Source organism: Rattus rattus, chromosome 6 (genome assembly GCF_011064425.1).
Source record: "Rattus rattus isolate New Zealand chromosome 6, Rrattus_CSIRO_v1, whole genome shotgun sequence".
Taxonomy (NCBI): domain Eukaryota; kingdom Metazoa; phylum Chordata; class Mammalia; order Rodentia; family Muridae; genus Rattus; species Rattus rattus.
In genome coordinates this window covers 157598286-157619493 of record NC_046159.1, presented here as the reverse complement: position 1 = coordinate 157619493, position 21208 = coordinate 157598286, and the positions used below count along the sequence as shown (strand labels likewise).

Genomic DNA, 21208 nt, shown 5'->3' with positions numbered 1-21208 from the left:
GCTAGACTCACCACTTTCTGCCTTTTCCTTTCCTGTCTTTTCACCTCCCTCACCCCAGGTATATCAACTCCTGGTTTTCTTTACTAGCAATCTCCATGTGTCCATCCAGTCTCCTCATGCCTAACCTGCTCTGAGCAAGGGGTCCAAGACACAACTTTTCAGGCACTCTATCTGAAGAAAGAGTAAATGGGCCTGGATCAAAGCGGTGCATCATGTCCAGTATAAACATTTGTGTGTGGTCTCTGCTCCCGATTTCAACTGTTCAACAGTATTTTAAGGTTTTCCAGATATGTGAGATAGAACAGTAATTGTATGATGTGAATTATTACATCCTAGAAACACATCATGGAGCACTGTGTGTGCCTGGTTCTAAGTATGGTGGAAAACAGCAATTTTAAATGAGCTGTGTTATAAGAAGTATCACTGTGTCAAGGATCATACTCACCTTAGAGGAAGCAGGTTTTATACAATTAGATGAAACACAACCCTTTCAGAAGGGGTTTCTTTTTTAAAAAAGAAACTATCTGTATCTGTTAAGAACCCACTAGAGCACTATGGGGCAATATCCAATCCTTCTGACAAGGGGCTTTTGTTCTGCAATCAACCTCAGGTTCAAAAATGCCAGGCAGAGCTGGAAAGATGGCTCAGAAATTAAGAGCTCTCACTGTTCTTGCAGAGAACCCAGGTTCAATTCCCATCATCCACATGGTAGCTCACAACCATCTATAACTTCAGTTCCAGGAGATCTAAGACAACCCCCACCAACTCTGACTTCTGTGAGCACCAGGCACAAACATGTAGACAAAACAATTTTTTAAGTTTAAATTTTAAAATTAGTAAAATAGTTCATTTAAAAAAAAGAAAAAAAAGGAAAGAAAAGCCAAAAAAAAAAAAAAAAAAGTCAGATCTAAATCCAGAAAACAACTATGCTTCACTTCCTAGTTTGTTGAGATACCTTTGGGCAAAATAAATTCAATTCCCTAACCTTCCAGTAGTAATTCTACATCTCTGCAATTTGATAATGAGAAATTCCCAAATCCAAGCTCTGTAAGGCATCTATTGCTCTTTATCATTTGGGTTCCTAACTCCAGCCTTAGAATAAAGTTTAACTGTCAATGAAAAATGAAGAAATCACAATGTATACAAAAAATAAAACACATTCATCTTAATAGCCCCACTGAGCAGTAAATTACACACAGTGCTCTGGTTAAGATACATCGTGCCTCTCCACATGCCCAGTCTGAGAAGTCTGGTGTTCAGTGTGGCAATGCTGAAGGGGTGCAATCTTTTAGGGGCATGGTCTCATGAAAATGGTTAATTTCTAAAGGGTGATGTGAAGGGATTAATACTTTTTTCATGGGAATACTTCCTCATTCTTACATAAAGTCATTGGTACCAGATGGTGGTGACTCAATCCTTTAATCCCAGCACGCAGGAAGCAGAGACAGGTGGATCTCTGAGTTCCAGGCCAGTCTGGTCTACAGAGTGAGTTACAAGACACCTAGGGCTACACAAAGAAACCCTGTCTCAAAAACAAAAAAACAAAAGCAAAAAACAAACAAACCCAGAAAGTCAGTGTAAAAAGAGACCACTGCATGATCTTAATACGTTCAGCACATAACTAGTTACTCTCTGGTGGGCGGGGTCAGGAGCAGGGCGTTCATAAGCAGCACATAACTAGTTACTCCTCTGGTGGGTGCATGATCGTAATACGTTCAGCACATAACTAGTTACTTCTCTGGTGGGCGGGGTCAGGAGCAGGGCATTCATAAGCAGCACATAACTAGTTACTCTCTGGTGGGTGCATGATCGAAAGAGCAGGGCATTCATAAGTAGCACATAACTAGTTACTTCTCTGGTGGGTGGGGATCAGGAACAGGGCGTTCATAAGGAGACCCCCTACTCCTGAACTGTCAGAACTGTAAGGCAACAGTTCTTTCCAAAGTACCAACCTCAGAAGTTATTATGGCAACATAAATCTGACTAATACACAAGGGTACAGTTTGGCAAGTGTTGGCTCTGTACCAGATAGTGAACACACCTTTGCCCCAGACATTTCCACAAAACCCTATTGAATCCATGCTTCCTGTATCTTTATGCCTTTACCCACCCCAGCCAACCACTAATTCTGTACTTCCAAAACACGGAATTCTGTATAATTTCAATGTATGTGGATCATGTAGTTTGTGTTGGGTTTTTTGTTGTTGTTGTTGTTGTTGTTGTTGTTGTTTTGGTGGAGGTGAGGGGCCTCTGGTTTCTATCACTGTGTTCTGTGTCTGTATCACAAACCATAACAAACACTTAATGAATTGTCTCACATGTCAGCATCTGAGTTGCTCCTACCTTGTGGCTATAACATATGAAGCTGTCATTAACCATGCATGTCTAGACTTTGCAATGGACACAGGCTTTCATTTTGAAAACATGTGCAGCAGAAGATGGCAGAGGATAGGAGTTATGTGTGTGATATTTTAGAAAACTGACAATAATTTCCTAATTGGTTGTATTTTCCATTCTACTAGAAAAGCAAAGTTCTTCACATGCCCTGGAAACAAACTCTTTAACAGTTATGAGATCTGCAGGTTCTCTTTCCCAGTTCCTGGGTTCTTTTTCTAATCAAAGAACAGTTTACCAGATATAAAGAAGTCAAATTTATGAAGCTTTTCTTTCATGAATCCTGATGTTGGTATTGTATGAGACAAGATGGTGTAGACCAGTGTCTCAGAGATTGTCCTGTTTGCTTCTATTCCTTTTGTGGCTTTACATTTACCTCTATGATTCATCAAGCTACTTCATATGGTACCAGGTATAGGTTAATTTATGTCTGTGATTATCAAACTGTTCTATTTGTTAAAAATATCCTTTACTCACTAAATTTTATCTTTGTACCTTTGTCAAAAGTCAATCAACACATAGGTGTGTGTGTTCTTGGACTCAGTCCCCAGATAGATTGAATATTGCTCTGTCTTTATGCTGTCACCACCTGTCTTGATCATTACAGACTGAAAAACATCTTGAAGTAGAAAATCCTCCAAACTCATTCTCTTCAAAGTTGTTCAGACCACTGAAAATGTATTGAATTCTCACCTGAATTTTAAGTAAATTTATCAATTTCCATAAAAAATGTCTATTGGGATTTTGACTGGCATTCTGTTAAATCTATAAATTAATGAGAGAGAAGACTAGTTTGTTAACATTATCATGGATGAAAATGTAGCCAAACTTACAAACTGGAGCCCTAGACCCCGAGTGATGCCATTTGAAGTCAGAGCTTTAGAGATATCAGGGAGCTACAAGATCTCAGACATAAAATGAAGGCTGCCAAGCCTCGCTTGGGCCAGGGTCCTATGAATGTCCAATGTCTGCTACTGGTATTCATTCTTGAGAAAGAAGATTACTTAGAAAAGATTCAGGTTTTCTATTGTCTCAAGACAAAGGAATGTCTGAGTTTAAAACTGAGAGGACAGCTACTCCTGCTTCTAATGTACTCAATAAAGGCCATTGTCTCACTAGAATCCTTGCACAAATAGATGAACCACTTGTTAAGAAACTAAAAGTAAAATATTTACAGTAATTCCAAAAATAACATAGAAACAGAAATTTGTAGGAGAAAATTATCTCACCCAAAAGGAAATTATTTTTTGTTTAAAGAGTTTTGATAAATCCCCCTCACACACAAATCCCTAATTCACAATGACACACCTGGAACTTGACTCCAGGTCTCTCTTTGTCTACTACTCTATGCCATCTCAAAATTACTATTTTGTTTGAGAAGGATATCACTAAACTTAATTACTTTATCTACCAAAAGAACACATCAGTTTGTAACATTTTATTCAGGCCATAGTGGATATATTAGCCCACTAAGTCTGTCCATTGGCATAAGTGCTTAACTGAGCCCATGGTCATTAAGACAATTAAATAGGACAAAGCAATACTATGGTTAACTGTTCAGTTGTGTACAAACAAGCATGCACACATACATACATACATACATACATACATACATACATACATACATACATACATACAGCCTCCTTAAAACACCTTCAAACTGCAGGACATTTTTAAAAATTAATTCAAGGAGCTGGGGAGACAGCTTGTTTTGCAAGCATGAGGACCTGAGATAAGCCCCCAGCACTCACATAAAAATCCAGGTGGGGTGAAACATGTTTGCAATCCCAGAGCTGGGGAGGTGGAGATGACTTACTGGCTAGTAGCCAGCCTATCTTAACTGGTGAGATTCAAGCCAATTAAAGATTCTGTTTTAAAAAAAGCAAAGTAGATGGTTCTTGATTAATACCACCTAAGGTTGACCTCTGACCTCCACACGTATACATGTGCACACACAGCACTCACACACCAAAAACCTTGATCACTTCAATTTTAGAGCAGTCTTTTTATTAAAAAAGGTTTATTTATTTACATGAGTACACTGTAGCTATCTTCAGACACACCAGAAGAGGGCATCAGATCCCATTACAGATGGTTGTGAGCCACCATGTGGTTGCTGGGAATTGAACTCTGAACCTCTGGAAGAGAAGTCAGTGCTCTTAACTGCTGAGCCACCTCTCCAAGTCAATTCAATTTTAATAACCCAAAATTTTAGATATATTCTATTGCCTTGGCCAAAGATAAGCCATTCACCCCGTCTGTAACTTAAAGGAGGCTTGCCATCTTTCCAGGAGTCATTTGAGTGAGAGCATTTTACATCTGCCACAGTTGGACTACTTGGTTGTCACAGCCTTGAAAAGACTTCAACTCTATCACTGGGCCTTCTCCTATTAAATGGATTACAACTCTGCCCTTACCGAGAAGGGAAGAGAAACGACACCCAAAATTTTAAATAAATGATAAAAAAAAATGAAAAATTCTAATGCACCAGGGTTCAGGAAAAACAAGGACAAAAAAAAAAAAATGGGATTATAGCTGAAACTAGCTCAACTCTTTCCTTACCTTTCTTACTAATTTTACTCAAAAAGGCTTACAAAAAAACTAAACATGACATTAAAAATACAAAAATAAATAATAATAATAGTGACCAAAAACCTCATCAGAATCAGGGGACTGGCTCACTGTGTAAGTGCACTTATTCTGCAAGACCTGAGTTTGAATGGAAGTACCCAGACAAGAAGCTAGGCACTGGGGCATAGAGACGGGCATCCCAAGCATTTCCTGCCCAGCCACCCCAAACAGCTGCACTTCCGGTTCAGTGAGATCCCCTGTCTCAAGGAAGTGAGATGAAAGTGATAGAGGAAGACTCCAGTCTACTGCTCTGGCACTCACATTTGTGATGAGGAGCACGCACAACACAGCAGAAACATAGCACACATACACACAGCCACACATACACATAAACACCTATAAAACAAATAAGTGCTTTTTAAACTAAGCATAAAAATAAATTGCAAAGAGAGACACCACTTATTTAACAACACAAATACAGCAGAGCGGTGCATTCCTCTTCCTCTCTGCCGCTTTGCATAGTCTAAACCTTCCGTCTATAAGAGGCACAGGAGCACACTAAAAGTCTTAAGTGTGTATTTAAGCACCTTTGTGACATGCCTAAATATCCAGATCTCTGCATCACCTCATCTTCCCCATAAAATCCATTAAAAGGGAAGAAAACAACAAAGATAAACTAAGCTGAAGACCCAAGCCAGGCACTCTGTTTCTAGCTACACTCTCCACACCATGCGTACATCTAAAACTACCAAATACAAATATACGAATGCTAATGTCTGCTATAATTTCATAAACAGGAAATAAACTGCCACTTGTAGCATAAAAAGGAGACCTTTTATTCTTATCACTGATCTATGCACATATATATTTGCAGAACAAGAAACCCAAATTATTCTTTCCAGGCCAAAAGTCAAAAAAGTAAAATTTGCCTTAGGCAAAAACTCACAGATCAAATAATAATTATTACTATTACTATTACTATTACTATTATTATTATTATTATTATTATTATTATTATCAGTATGTTAACCAAGTCATTCATTTAAAACTAAGATAGGGCTAGAGAGCTAGTATGTCAATGAAGTGTTTGCTGCATGAACATGAGGGCTCAAACTTACTCTCCCAAAAACTAAAAATCAGGAGTGGTAGTACACCTCTCTAATGACAGCACTTGAGAGGTAGAGGCAAGGAACTGAATATAATGCTAATCCTTTTTGGGAAAAAAAAAATGTGTATTCAATATGCATTGCAAAGTGGCCTCCCAACTCTTCAATAAATTTGTGGTCTTTCTCTTAAAAGCATTCTACAATTCTGATTCAATTAAAATTATTATTACTGACTTTACACATATTTTATTATATATATTTACCTTAATTTATAAAAAATGTCCAATTTCTCTGCTTCAAAAAAACTAAAATTATATGCATCAATAAAATAGAGTGCAAGACTTAAGAAAGGTAGTTTGTCAGGTCAGTATCCACAGCAAGCCACTGAAGTAGCAGCCAGTGCCCAACCCCAAAGATAGTTCAGTTGGAGGTTCAAATACAAGACCAAATTACTAGTTTACCATAGCCTTCTTTATCTTCTATCGCCACCTGCTGGTATCACAAAATAGTTCAAAATACAATTTTCAACTCCTGTTGAGAGAGCCTCAAGTTTAGAGCCTCTGTTGATCTGATAGACTCGCAAGAAAAAAAAAAAAAAAAAAAAAAACAGTGAGCAAAATCCCTGGATTTGAGCCTTTATACTTCAAAATAAATGGTGCAGTCGAGTGCATCTGATTGTAAGCACTCTTTCTCAGCCTCATTACTAACAAGACATATTCATTGGCATCAAAAGTCCTCACAGAGATTAGCTAGGTCACCGAAGCTCATTGTAACGACTGAACTGGAGATGGACACTTCAGTTGTCAATGTATAGCCCCAGGCCAGCAAACATCACGGAAGCAAACACACTGAGCACCACCTCCAAAACTAGACAATTAAGCCCAAACTTTAATTCTATCACTTTCCTCTCTTTCAAATTTTTACCATTTATTGGCTTTTAATTTTAAACACACATGGCAGAAAAGTAGTCAATGTAAAGCAAGATCTTGAGATAACTTCCAAAATAAAAAATTAATAGTGCCAAGACACTACAGATGAACTTTTCTGTCCCCCTTTTATCCTTTAATTCCTATTTTACGTATGCCAATGATGCCACTTTGACACCTGCCTCTTCACTCCAGCTTAAAGTGTATGGCACACTCAATCAAAGAATCACAGGGTAGTTACTCTCTTTGGATAACTACTTGCCTTTTGGAAATCAGTTCTTGGCCTGATACAAGTATAAGCACTTGACCTTGGAACTATGATAGGTCTGAGTTCCTAATCCAAAATGCTAGGCACACACAAAAATACTGTGTATTATCAAATAAAACTGATATATGTGTGGCTCAGCATAAGTCCTAATAGAACAAAGTGATTCCATGAAGAAGTGTCCCAAATACTCAAGACTCCCTCTGACCTTGAAGAGAGGTCCCTTGCCTAGTTTAGTCTAGAATGTTTGCAGTCGCTACAGGTATGTGTGAGGCTCTAGCTCTACAGCCCTCTCAGGACAACAATAAAAAAGACACCTGCATCCCCATCTCACCAAAGTGTCCCTGAGCAGAGGAGGTCTTCACAGACAAGAGGATAAAGAAGACAAAATGATCCAAAAGGATGTGGGTAGCTCTGGATAAACAGTGGCCTCCTTCTCCAGACACTGTTCACCACCCAGTGGACTCAGCAAAATCATCTGTTTACTTCATCTTACTCTGGCACGGGCATTAGGTTAGGAAGGTACTTTATACTCTACACACATTCTATTCACCACACATAAAAACTAGGTCTTCTAGTTCTTGTTCTATTCATTCTTCAGATAAAACAGACTTGAAATTTTTAACAATTTGTTCAGGGTCCCTAACAGTAAAACAGAGAGCTGAAATTCTAAGCTAGGTCTAGCTGACTCCAAAGTCAAGAAACAGGGATAACTTCTAAAATAAAAAGGTAGAATGTTAAAGACTCTGAAAGGAAGATTAATAAACTGGTAGCACTAAGATAGTGAGTTTTGAAGAGTGAGGTATAAACTACTCTGTAACCTCCTGACGGAATAAACAGGCAAGAACAAACAAAACTTCTGACAAGGATGTTAGTGTTTGTTACGTTCATGGTGGAAGAGGATCTTCTGCACAGAAAAACAATTGAGAAAAAACAAAGGCGGGAAAAAGAAAAGTCAATACAAAAATATAAAAACTCTGGATCCCCAAACAGCATACAAAATAAAAAATCAAAATAGCAACTATAAGTAAATATTTATATGGGTTTAGTTTTAAAGAGACAATATAGTTGATACAAAACAGGAGGAGTTCATGAAAAATTACACACACACACACACACACACACACACACACACACACACATTAGATGTCTTTAAATGAATTAAAATGGAAAAGTTACTAAGTTTTCTAATGATACTCAGGGAAGCTATTTCTTAGTCTTATCTTATTTGATGCTACTGGGTTTATGTTAGAGATAAAAGCACCCATAGCATCTGTCAGAAGGCTGTAGGCAGCCACACACAAAACATAGTCTGGCAATGACACTCACTACTCTAATGATTTCCATCGCAACTTCATATGCAAATTGTGAGAAACTCAAAAGTCACTGTGAAAAATCCCCCTGGAGACCCAAAAGAAAAAGGTAAGAAAGGGTCCTGAGAAGAGAGAAAGCTGCTCTGTAACTGGGGATATTTAGCCCCCATCTCATAGCTGTCAGAAGTCATGGAAGAATAAGTGGACTCATTCCTGAAAGCAATAGATAAGAGCTAATACAAGGTCTAAAAATATTTTCAATGAATATGAAGAGTAGAAAAATAATCAGCACAGATTCAGTGCTTGAAAAGGTCAAGTTAAATGTGCTACAAATACAAGCTACATTATATATATATATATATATATATATATATATATATATATGCTACAAAAAAAATGCAATGTTGTTTCCTGCTTTGTATGTTTTGATATTCCTGTTCATTCTAGAGTGAGCATGTACTATAACTGTACTCAATAAAGTTACAAGCTGGCAGTACAGCTGCCCCTGCTCACAGAGTCATCTTCTCAGCAACAATGCCTCCTATACTTTCACAAAACAGAGGAGATTAATAAGCTTACTCCTATGTCACACAGAAAGATACTTCCAGAGGAACAATTTGCTGGTTCACAACAACCACAGATGCCTGATAATCATTTCAGACTCACTGTTGCTACCTAGAGGTTTCATCAATAAAATCTAGGTTTGATGGCTGTATATATATGGGCTGGATCACCAGGTGGGGCAGGCTCTGAATGGCCATTCCTTCAGTCTCTACTCCAAACTTTCTCTCCATATCCCCTCCTATGAATATTGTTGTTCACTCTTTTAAGGAGAACTGAAGCATGAGCACTTTGGTTGTCCTTCTTCTTGAGCTTCATGTGGTCTGTGGATTGTATCTTGGGTAATTTGAGCATCTGGGTTAATATCCAGTTATCAGTGAGTGCATACCATGTGTATTTTTCTGTGATTGGGTTACCTCACTCAGGATGATATTTTCCAGTTTCATCCATTTGCCTATGAATTTCATGAAGTCACTGTTTTTCACAGCTGAGTAGTACTCCATTGTGTAAATGTAACACATTTTCTGTATCCATTCCTCTGTTGAAGGGCATCTAGCTTCTGGCTATTATAAATAAGGCTACTATAAACATAGTGGAACATGTGTCTTTGTTGTATGTTGGTACATCTTTTGGGTATATGCCCATGAGAGGTATAGCTGGGTCCTCAGGTAGTGCAATGTCCAATTTTCTGAGGAACCCCCAGACTGATTTCCAGAATGACTGTATCAGTCTGCAATCCCACCAACAATGAAGGAGTGTTCCTCTTTCTCCACATCCTTGCCAGCATCTCCTGTTGCCAGAGTTTTTGATCTTAGCCATTCTGACTGGTGTGAGGTGGAATCTCAGGCTTGTTTTGATTTGCATTTCCCTTATGACTAAAAGATGTTGAACATTTCTTTAGGTGCTTCTCAGCCATTCGACATTCCTCAGCTGTGAATTCTTTGTTTAGCTCTGAACCCCATTTTTTAATAGGGTTATTTGTCTATCTGCAGTCCAACTTTGTGAGTTCTTTGTATATTTTGGATATGAGCCCTCTGAAAGTTGTAGGATTGGTAAAGATCTTTTCCCAATCTGTTGGTTGCCGTTTTGTCCAAACAACAGCATACTTTGCCTAACAGAAGCTTTGCAGTTTTATGAGGTCCAGTTTGTCAATTCTTCATCTTAGAACATAAGCCATTGGTGTTTTGTTCAGGAAATTTTCCTCAGTACCCATGTGTGTTCCAGGCTCTTCCCCACTTTTTCTTCTATTACTTTGAGGGTATCAGGTTTTATGTAGAGGTCATTGATCCACTTAGACTTGAGCTTTGTACAAGGAGATAAGAATGGATCAATTTGCATTCTTCTACATGCTGATCTCCAGTTGAACCAGCACCATTTGTTGAAAATGCTATCTCTTTTCCACTGTATGGTTTTAGCTCCTTTGTCAAAGATCAAGTGACCATAGGTGTGTGGGATCATTTCTGGGTCTTCAATTCTATTCCAATGCTCTACCTGTCTGTCTCTGTACCAATAGCATGTGGTTTTTATCACTATTGCTCTGTAATACTGCTTGAGGACAGGGATGGTGATTCCCCCAGAAGTTCTTTTATTTTTGAGCATTGTTTTTGCTGTCCTGGGTTTTTTGTTATTCCAGATGAATTGAGAATTGCACTTTCTATCTCTGTGAAGAATTGAGTTGAAATTTTGATTGAATCTGTAGATTGCTTTTGGCAAAATGGCCATTTTTACTATATTAATCCTGCCAATCCATGAACATGGAAGGTCTTTCTATCTTTGGAGACCTTCAATTTCTTTCTTCAGAGACTTGAAGTTTTGTCATACAGATCTTTCACTTGCTTGGTTAGAGTCACACCATGGTATTTTATGTTACTTGGTACTATTGTGAAGGGTGTGTCTTACCTAATTTCTTTCTCAGCCTATTTATCCTTTGAGTAGAGGAAGGTCACTGATTTGTTTGAGTTAATTTTATACTCAGCCACTTTGCTGAAGTTGTTTATCAGGATTAACAGTTCTCTGGTGGAACTTTTTGGGTCACTTAATGTTGTTGTAAAATGTAAAAAATAAAAAAAGTATGGTTGTCTTTTATCCCCACTAGATCCGGCACCACAGTGCCCCAAGATATCTGCTGGATATCTTGCCAGAAGCACACATTCCAATTCCGTGGCAGCCCAGTCTAGCTGCCCCACACCCCATTACACTTAAATCTACACCTGAAAGAACACACAACACAATAACGTTAGATGCAACTGATAAGATATAATTGCCCACCTAAACATATAAAGCCCAGTACCATCCATCCCTTAAGAACATTAATAACAATGTGTAAATACAGAGTGGAATCTTAATGTCACCTGCCAAATTGTCCTGCCATGGCTTCTCCCTCTGTCCCTCCTGTCTCTTCACCATTCCGTTCAGTCTCCTCCTCTTCCTTCAAACTTCTCTCCCGCCCACCCTTCCTTCTCCTCCAATGACAGGCCTCCTTCTACCTTGTACCTGCCTCACCTGTGACATCATCCCACAACTTAAGTATACTATCATATACTTAAGACTTCTGTTATGTCTCCCTTTTCATTTCTGATTTGAATTTGGATACACTCTCTGTGACCTATGGTTAGTCTGGTTAAGAACCAGCTGCTGGTTTTGTTGATTCTTTGTATAGTTCTTTTTGTTTCTACTTGGTTGATTTCAGCCCTGAGTTTATTTCCTGCTGTCTATTCCTTTTGGGTGAATTTGCTTCTTTTTGTTCTAGAGCTTTCAGGTGTGCTGTCAAGCTGCTAATGTATGTATGCTCTCTCCAGTTTCTTTTTGGAGGCACTCAGAGCTATGAGTTTTCCTCTTAGCAGTGTTTTCATTGTGTCCCATAAGTTTGGGTATGTTGTGCCTTCATTTTCATTAAATTCTAAAAAGCCCTTAATTTCTTTATTTCATCCTTGATCAAGTTATCATTGAATAGCACATTGTTCAACTTCCATGTATATGTGTGCTTTCTGTTGTTTTTGCTGTTTTAGTCCAGTTTTAGTCCGTGGTGTTCTGAAAGGATGCATGAGATTATTTCTATCTTCCTGTGTCTGTTGAGACTTGTTTTGTGATCGATTGTATGGTCAGTTTTGGAGAAGGTACCATGAAGTGCTTAGAAAGTTCATCTTTTTGTTTTTGGATGAACTGTTCTATAAATACCTGTTAAGTCCATTTGGTTCATAAATTCTGTTAGTTTCTCTCTGTCTCTGTTCAGTTTCTGTTTCCATGATCTGTCCATAGATGAGAGTGGGATGTTGAAATCTCCCACTACTATTGTGTTAGGGACAATGTGTATTTTGAGCTTTAGTAAGGTTTCTTTTATTAATGTAGGTGTCCTTACATTTGGAGCATAGATATTCAGGATTGAGAGTTCATCTTGGTGGATTTTTCCTATGATGAATATGCAGTATCCTTATCTTTTTTGATAACTTTTGGTTGAAAGTTCATTTTATTTGATATCAGAATGGCTATTCCAGTTTGTTTCTTCAGACCATTGCTTGAAAAACTGTTTTCCAGCCTTTTACTCTGAGGTAGAGTCTGTCATTGTCACTGAGGTGTGTTTCCTGTATACAGAAAAATACTGGGTCCTCTTTACATATCCAGTATGTTATTCTGTCTTTTTATTGGGTTATTTAGTCCATTGATGATAAGAGATATTAAGGAATAATAATTGTTGTTTCCTGTTATTTTTGTTATTAGAGGTGAAATTATGTTTTTGTGTCTCTCTTCTTTTGGTGTTGTTGCAAAGGGATTACTTTCATGCTTTTCCTAGGGTGTAGTTCCCCTCCTTATGTTGGAGTTTTCCATCTATTATCCTTTGTAGGGCTGGATTTGTGGAAAGATATTGTGTAAATTTGGTTTTGTCATGGAATATCTTGGTTTCTCCATCTAAGCTAACTGAGAGTTTTGCTGGGTATAGTAGCCTGGGCTAGCATTTGTGTTCTCTTAGGATCTGTATGACATCTGCCTAGGGTCTTTTGGCTGTCATAGTCTCTGGTGAGAAGTCTGGTGTAATTCGTATAGGTTTGTTACTTGACCTTTTTCCCTTACTGATTTTAATATTCTTTGTTTTGTGCATTTGGTGTTTTGACTATTATGTGACTGGAGGAATTTCTTTTCTGACCCAATCTATGTGGAGTTCTGTAGGCTTCCTGTATGCTTATGGGCATCTCTTCCTTAGGTTAGGGAAATTTTCTTCTATAATTTTGTTGAAGATATTTACTGGTCCTTTAAGTTGGGAGTCTTCACTCTCTTCTATACCTATCATCCTTAGGTTTGATCTTCTCATTGAGTCCTGGATTTCCTGGATGTTTTGGGTTAGGAGCTTTTTGTATTTTACATTATCTTTAATGGTTGTGCTGATGTTTTCTATGGTATCTTCTGCCCCTGAGATTCTCTTCTATCTCTTGTGTTCCGTTGGTAATGCTTGTGTCTATGACTCCTGATCTCTTTCCTAGGTTTTCTATTCCAGAATTGTCTCTCTTTGTGCTTTCTTGATTGTTTCTATTTCCATTTTTAAATCCTGGATGGTTTTGTTCAATTACTTCACCTGTTTGGTTGTGTTTTCCTCTCATTATTTAAGGGATTTTTGTGTTTCCTCTTTAAGGGCTTCTACTTGTTTACTTGTGTTGTCCTGTATTTCTTTAAGGGAGTTATTTATGTCCTTCTTAAAGTCCTCTTATTATCATCATGAGATGTAATTTTTAAATCCAAATTTTGCTTTCTGGTGTGTTTGGATATCCAGTGTTTGCTTTGGTGGGAGAACTGGGCTCTGATGATGCCAACTAGTCTTGGTTTCTGTGGCTTAGGTTCCTGTGCTTGCCTCTTACTATCAGGTTGTCTCTGGAATTAGCTTGTCTTGTTGTCTCTGACAGTGGCTTGACCCTCCTCTAAGCCTGTGTGTCCACACTCCTGTAGACCTGTTTTCTTTCAGCCGGATCTGGGTACGGAGCTGTGGGACTGGGTCAGCTCCAGGCGCAGGCAGAAACCAGAAGGGGCCTATCCCAGACTGCTCCTGGGTTTGTGTATCCTGAGGCCTGCAGGCGGGTTGCTTGGAACAAAAGAGTTAGTCTTACCTCTTTTCTCAGGTGTGTGAGCACTCCTGGCGACTGCCTTTCAGCTCTGGGCGCAGGCAGAAGCTATAGGGGTCCTGTCGCTGACTGTTCCTAGTTTCCTGTGCACAGAGGGCCCAGAGGGCACACAGGGCACTCGGCATGTTCGCCTTGGTTCAGGAACGTGAGCAGAAGCAGTTGTCTCTTCTGAGCTCTCAGGACTGTCTGTACTGCTGAGAGTCCAGCTCTCCCTACCCCCGGGCTTGGGTACAGAGAGCTGTGGGACCAGTTCAGTTCCAGTGGCAGGCAGAAACCCAAAGCATAGTTTTCTTATTACTCTTCCTGTCCATACCATTTCTATTTTCTTAGTGTTGACTTTTGTGGCTAATGTTGTTAATTATATCATTACTTACTGGTATTATCAGTATCAAGCTAATCTTATTATATTTATATAATTTTATAGTTATATGGAAGGCTGGATAGATTGTTTATAAACATCAAAGGCAGGTAAAATTGGGACACCTCACTATGAGATAGTTTTGTATGGACACAAATCATTTCCCTTATCCCAATGAAAAGGTATTTTATAATAGTGAACAATATCTTGAAGAGTAGTCAGTGACAAGTACTTACTATTTTTTTATTCATTTTACATCCTAATCACCACCCCCTTTCCTCCTCTCTTACAGTCCCAGCCTCCCAAATCCTTCCCCCAAAGTTGCACTATAGATCTATATCACTTGAAGGGAAAAGATCTTGTGGACTACACTGTCATGTTTTGTTTGTTTGTTTGTTTTGCTTTTGTTTTTTAATTTTGAAACATGGTCTCTCCATGTAGTCCTACATGACCTGGAACTCACAGAGATTTGTATACCTCTGTCTTTCAGCACTGGGATTAAAGGTATGTACCACCATTCCCAACCACCACCATTACTTTTTAAATCACATTAAGATTTTAACTTGGCAGTGTGTTTTATTCTATCATGTTTTAAAATAGCTGAGGAAACAAAATAACAACTGTAGCCTCTGCTATGTTGGGCCTTCAGTGGAAACTAAAGTCCTCTGATATAATCAGATGAACCAAAAAAATCTTTTCCTAAAACGTTGAAATGAATCAAAATCACAGTAACTCCTCCAGGATAGCTCATGTCCGTAATTCCACACTCAAAAGGCTGAAGCTGAGAACTGTCTTGAGTTCAAGGTCTACACAGTGAATTCCAGGCCAGTTGAGGGTGCAGTGTAAGACACTATGTCATACCACATCCACATGGCTAACTGAGATCTCTCTCTCTCTCTCTCTCTCTCTCTCTCTCTCTCTCTCTCTCACTCACACACACGCATGCATGCACGCATGCACGCACGCACGCACGCACACAAAACTTATAGTAAATACAAAACTATTTCTTGGTTAGGTAAAGGACGATAGGCAATTAGGCACGGTAAGGAAAACTTGGTTTCTGACTTCACTGAGGAGTTCAATAGTTGTACCGATTAGTTTTTTGTCAACTTGACACAACTTTAACCTATTAATTAAAAAAATTCCTCCACTAAATGGGCAAGTCTGTGGGGAATTTTTTTGATTAGTGATTGACATGGGTGGCCAGTCTAATACAGTCAGTGACACCCCTAAGCAGGTGGTACTCAAGTATATAAGAAAGCAAGCTGAGCAAGCCTTGATAAGAAAATCAGTAAGCAGAACTCCTCCATGGCCTCTATCTTAGCTTCTGCCTGCAGAATCCCACCCTGACTTCTCTCAATGATGTGGAGACTATGATGTGGAAATAGAAGCTGAAATAAACCCTTTCCTTCACAAGCTGCTTCGATCATGGTGTCTTATCACAGCAAGAAACCCTAAGACAACAGTTTACTGGAAGATGTTACAACTTGTGAAGGAAACTAAGAAAACCCTATAACTTAAAGAGCAGAAAAAAGAAAAAAAACAACAACAACAAAAAAAAAAACCTCATGTAATGTATACTAACCATGGATCAAGGAGCCATTCAACCACTGAATGTAGTAGTTTTGAGGAAAAGCAAGCAGGATCTCATTGCTGATGATGGAGAAGGGCAAAAGCAAAACAGCACCAGCTGAAACCGCTAGAGTAAAGGTGCTCAGAAACAACCTGCAAAAGAGAAGAGGCATCAGTACTGGGGTTTGCAAAGTAGTGAACATGGAAACACCGGACAGAGTCTTACATAGGAATCCCATTACAGATATGCAACTGAGGTACAAATGGCATGTGTAAGATCTGGAAAATGCAACCAGGCAAAATCCCTAAAAAATGGCCCTAAAAGATCTATATACTGAAAAGAGTGCTGCACAGTTTAAGAATTTTCATTATGATTGGTGGGTATACACAAGTGCATGCATGCCTGTGTATGAAGCCAGTGGAGTGGGGTGCTATGGCATACATGTAAGGTCAGAGGAAAACTATGTGGAGTCTGTTTTCTCCTTGTACCTTTACACAAAACTCCAATATTGAACTCAGGTCTCCAGGCTCACACAGCAAGTACCTTGACACACTGAGACATCTCATCAGCCCCTGGTAATCTCATTAAGCAAGGTTAAATTATAGTAGTAAAATAGCAGAGAAGTGGTAAACAAAACTATAATACTAATCAATATTTCAAACAACCCTTCAATACTTCGTAGATAATACAGCTTCTATGTAAAAAGGATCTTTATTTATTTATTAAGTTAACAAAACAAACTGAAGTATTGACAATAAATACAAAGCAGACTCTCTATTCACATTAAGAAATGCTTACATATTAACGGGAAATATGTTATTTCAAAATCTATCCTCATTTATAACAACTCACAGAACAGAGACTACAATCATGAGGGACTTTTACTTCTCAGTTAGACATTTCTGAAAAGTTTTAAATTCTTTTATAACATACACATAATTTTGAAAGGGTTTTTTAGAAAATAAATGACAAGGCAAAAGAAGGTGGATTTCTGTTGAGTCCAATGCCAGCCTGGTCTACACAGGGAGTGCCAGGACAGTTAGGACAGCAGAGTAAGAAAGAAGAGGGGAGGATGAGGGAGAGGACAGAGAGAGAAAGGGGATATGGGAGGGAAAATGAAGAAAGAAGGGAGAAGAGGAGGAAAGGGGAGGATTAAAAGAAGGAGAAGGGAGGAAGAAAGAAGGCAGGCAGGAAGCAGAAACAGCAGCACTAATGGCAAAGGAAACTTAATTCCCCAACTCAGCTCCCAGCACTCCTGGTAGGCCCTCCCTTTGGCTATATTTACTTATGGTGACATTGATACTCTCGTGGAGACCTTGCCATCCTGCCAGATTCTCTGAAACTGGAGTTGGGGTGGTCGTGAGCCACCATGTTGATGGTGGGAACTAAACCCAGATCTTCTGCAAGAGCAGCAAGTGCTTTTAACTACTAAATCATCTCTCCAGCCCCAGATTTCACATTTTAGTTAGCAAAATCTAATAGGAAGAACTTAACTGTTTGATCTTCAGTTTAATACTTCAAAAATTAAAGTCCATTTCTATCATATCTCCCCTCATAAATAAGGAACCTATAAGGCAATTGAGCAAATGTGTTGCTCTGACCAGAAAGTCTATCTGCTCACTGAGCAGAGAGTTTGCAACAGCTGACAGCTTGTGTCTTAGTTAGGGTTTCTATTCCTGCATTAACATCATGATCAAATTGGGGAGGAAAGAGTTTATTCAGCTTACACTTCCACATTGCTATTCATCACCAAAGGAAGTCAGGACAGGAACTCAACTAAGTCAGGAAGCAGGAGCTGATGCAGAAGCCATGGAGGGATGTTACTTACTGGCTTGCTGCCCCTGGTTTGCTCAGCTTGCTCTCTTATAGAACCCGGGACCACCAGCCCAGGGATGGCACCATCCACAATGGGCTGGGTCCTTCCCCTCTTGATCACTCATTGAGAAAATGCCTTACAGCTGGGTCTCAAGAGGGCATTTCCACAACTGAGGCTCCTCTCTCTGTGATATCTCCAGCTTGTGTCAAGCTGACACACAGAACCAGCCAGCACAGCTTGACTGTTCTCCCTCTTTCTCTGGCTCTTTCTGTGTTATCCAAGCTGTCCTCAAACTCTCAACCCTCCTGCTTCTAACTCTAGAATGCTGAGACTACAAGATGGTGCCCTCTGTGCCATACTAGGTCTTTCTTAAACAACTGTTCCTTTAAGTCCTGTTCCTTGTTAAATCTCCTGAAGCTGAAATGTATCCTTTTTTTTTTTTTTTTTTTAAATAATTACATAGCATAGGAAGGGAATGTGGTCTCATGTAGCCTAGGCCAGCCTTACCTCCCCTTACCATTACAGACATGTGCCACACTCAGTTTGAATAAGCACATTTTCAGCAAGAGAGAATCAGATCTAAATTAACCACGTGTACTTGTTTATGTGTGCTTTTTAAGAATGTGATAAGGGGGGCTGGAGAGACGGATCAGCAGTTAAGAACACAACTGCTCTTCCAGAGGTCCTGAGTTCAGTTCCCAGCAACCACATGGTGGTTTACAAGCATCTGGGATCTGATGCCCTCTTCTGGTGTGTCTGAAGACAGCTACAATGTATTCATATAAATAAAATAAGTGGATTTAAAAAAAAAAAACAATTAGGAAACTAGATTTTTTTAAAAAAGAATGTGATAAGGATTAGTACATTATGCAATTACTTCCTTCAGACTCTAACTTCACAACTATAAACAGAACAATTAAATTTTAGAATACATACGATATCCTGTTGACTACAGCATCCTCATCTTCTTGTTCATCTGCAAAAATGTTTATAGTGTTACTATTTTATCTCCAGAAAAATGTACCATGAATTTATCTAAAATACAAAGTTTTAAAAATTCAATTGCTGAATGAAAGACTTTCAAAGAGCATGTTTTTGTTGACTTCAACAAAACCCAACCATAGATTTCATTATAACATGTAGAAGGTATATAAGTGAGTGAGTTATGATTTTTTTAAAAAAAAAATCTGTTTAACATGTAAATTAAAATTTTATAAATACCCAGTCTCAGGAAAATAAAACTTAGAACCGCAGAACCTTTGTAAAATGCAGATAGACAATGTCAGGATAAGGTGTCTATGAATAAAATGTTTGGGCTATTAATGACCAAAAGACATTTCTATTATAAAGTAAAACTTACCGACTTTTCTTTGAGTTTTTGTAAGTAGAGAAAATGATAAGATCTTAAACCATCCTAAACTACCTTTGTGATGGTTTGTACATGTTCCACCCATGCTGTGGTACTATTAGAAGGTGTGGCCCTGTTGGAGTGGGTGTGTCACTGTAGGTGTGGGCTTTAAGACCCTCATTCTAGCTGCCTGGAAGCCAGTCTTCTGCTAGCAGCCTTCAGATGAAGATGTAGAACACTCAGCCCCTCCTGCACCATGGCTGCCTGGATGCTTCCATGCTCCTGCCTTGATGATAATGGACTGCTCTGAACCTGTAAGCCAGCCCCAAATAAACACTGCTCTTATAAGAGTTGCCTTGGTTATGGTGTCTGTTCGCAGCAGTAAAACCCTAACTAAGACAACCTTAGAGAGCATCTCAACAATTCAAAACCATTGTCCAACTTAGAAACAGAAAAAAAATATCATTTTCTGTATCTTTTTAAGTAGCAGGCAGCTTCCATCAGGATACCTTCTTCACCCCCTCTTCCTCTCTCATACCTCCCAGACACCATCTCTTTTGTCTTCATTCATAAACTTACCAGCTAAAGGGACTATATAAGTACACAACTATTGCAAAACCTTCACAGTCCTTCCAGCTCCTCATCTGTCTCATGTCCTGAAAGGCTCTCCTTGAGTCTCTGGAACTCTGGAAACTCTCAAGCCTCAATATTAGTGGCGCATTTTAACCAATCCTTGCAGTGTCTGTCCTGAATTACAGGCTTCCCAAAATAACTTTACAGTCAAAGGCACCACAAAATCACATTCATGATTAATTCTTATTCTGCTACTCTCACACCTAACCCATCACCAAGCCTGGAGAAAAAGTCCCGTCTCCTTATCCATATCCATTCCATCCAACCAACAAAGTCCACAGGCTTTCCCATTCCTTGGGACTGTTATATTCACCTAAAGGTCATCTAAATCTACAGTTTTCCTGTACATCACCCTTAACTTCCCCTTAAACAATAGATTCATGATTTTCACTTGCACCCTACACGCTTTTCTTCTATGTGTGTAATCTTTAAAGAAATGTGACCAGGTATCTTTAAAACAACTGAGGTACTGTCTTGAATCTGCAGATCTTCACAGTTTTGACAGATTACATGATCCAAGGAACACTTCCAAACAGTCACAGATCCTGCTGATGGCTCTAAAGAAACATACTACAAGTCTGATGAATGTTAAACTGATGGTATTATATTAAAAAATCTTTAATACATGGAATCTTTGATACAAGTATCATACAGCATTGACCATTATTAGCCCAACATTCACAGATAGAAAATACTATGATTAAAAAAAAAAGCTAAGAATTAGCAGAAGGTAGTAAGGAATACATATAAAATACTAATCCAAAAATGTGTGAATTGATCAGCCCATTAAAAAATAAAGACTTGAAAAACACTGTGATTAACTCAGGACAAAATGAAATATACAGGATACTATACAATTGAATGCCAGTATAATTATAGGTACTCTAAATTCTATTTTGCTTTAGAGAAGGAAAACAGAGGCTGGAGAGATAGCTCAGCACTTAAGAGCACTCGATGCTCTTGCAGAGGTCTTAAGTTTGATTCCCAGCAATTACATGGAGGCCATTTTTAACTCCAGTTCATGGGGATCCAACAACCCCTTCTGGCCTCTACAGACATGAGGCATGCATACAATGCAAAATACACATGCAGGCAAAACATAAACATAAAACAAAAATAAGTAAATAAATACATCTTTCTGAACAAAAGGAAATCAGAGAGAAGGAAAGAAGGACAAGACAGTTCTGTAGTGATAAGATGAAAGGGGCTGGGATGACTAGGATCCTCAGTTAGAAC

General features: G+C 38.8%; 1 protein-coding gene across 2 annotated transcripts in view; it reads right to left on the bottom strand.

Moving 5' to 3' along the window:
- The window catches only part of Lmbr1 (limb development membrane protein 1), a 128717-nt gene that overhangs the window by 76080 nt on the left and 31429 nt on the right, over nucleotides 1–21208 (bottom strand). For both annotated transcript variants that reach the window (XM_032907191.1, XM_032907190.1), the window contains 2 exons: nucleotides 18928–18967; nucleotides 16188–16327 (listed from right to left, as the gene is read on the bottom strand). In XM_032907191.1, coding sequence (XP_032763082.1) covers nucleotides 16188–16327; nucleotides 18928–18967 — 180 coding nt within the window. The remainder of the gene's footprint in view (nucleotides 1–16187; nucleotides 16328–18927; nucleotides 18968–21208) is intronic.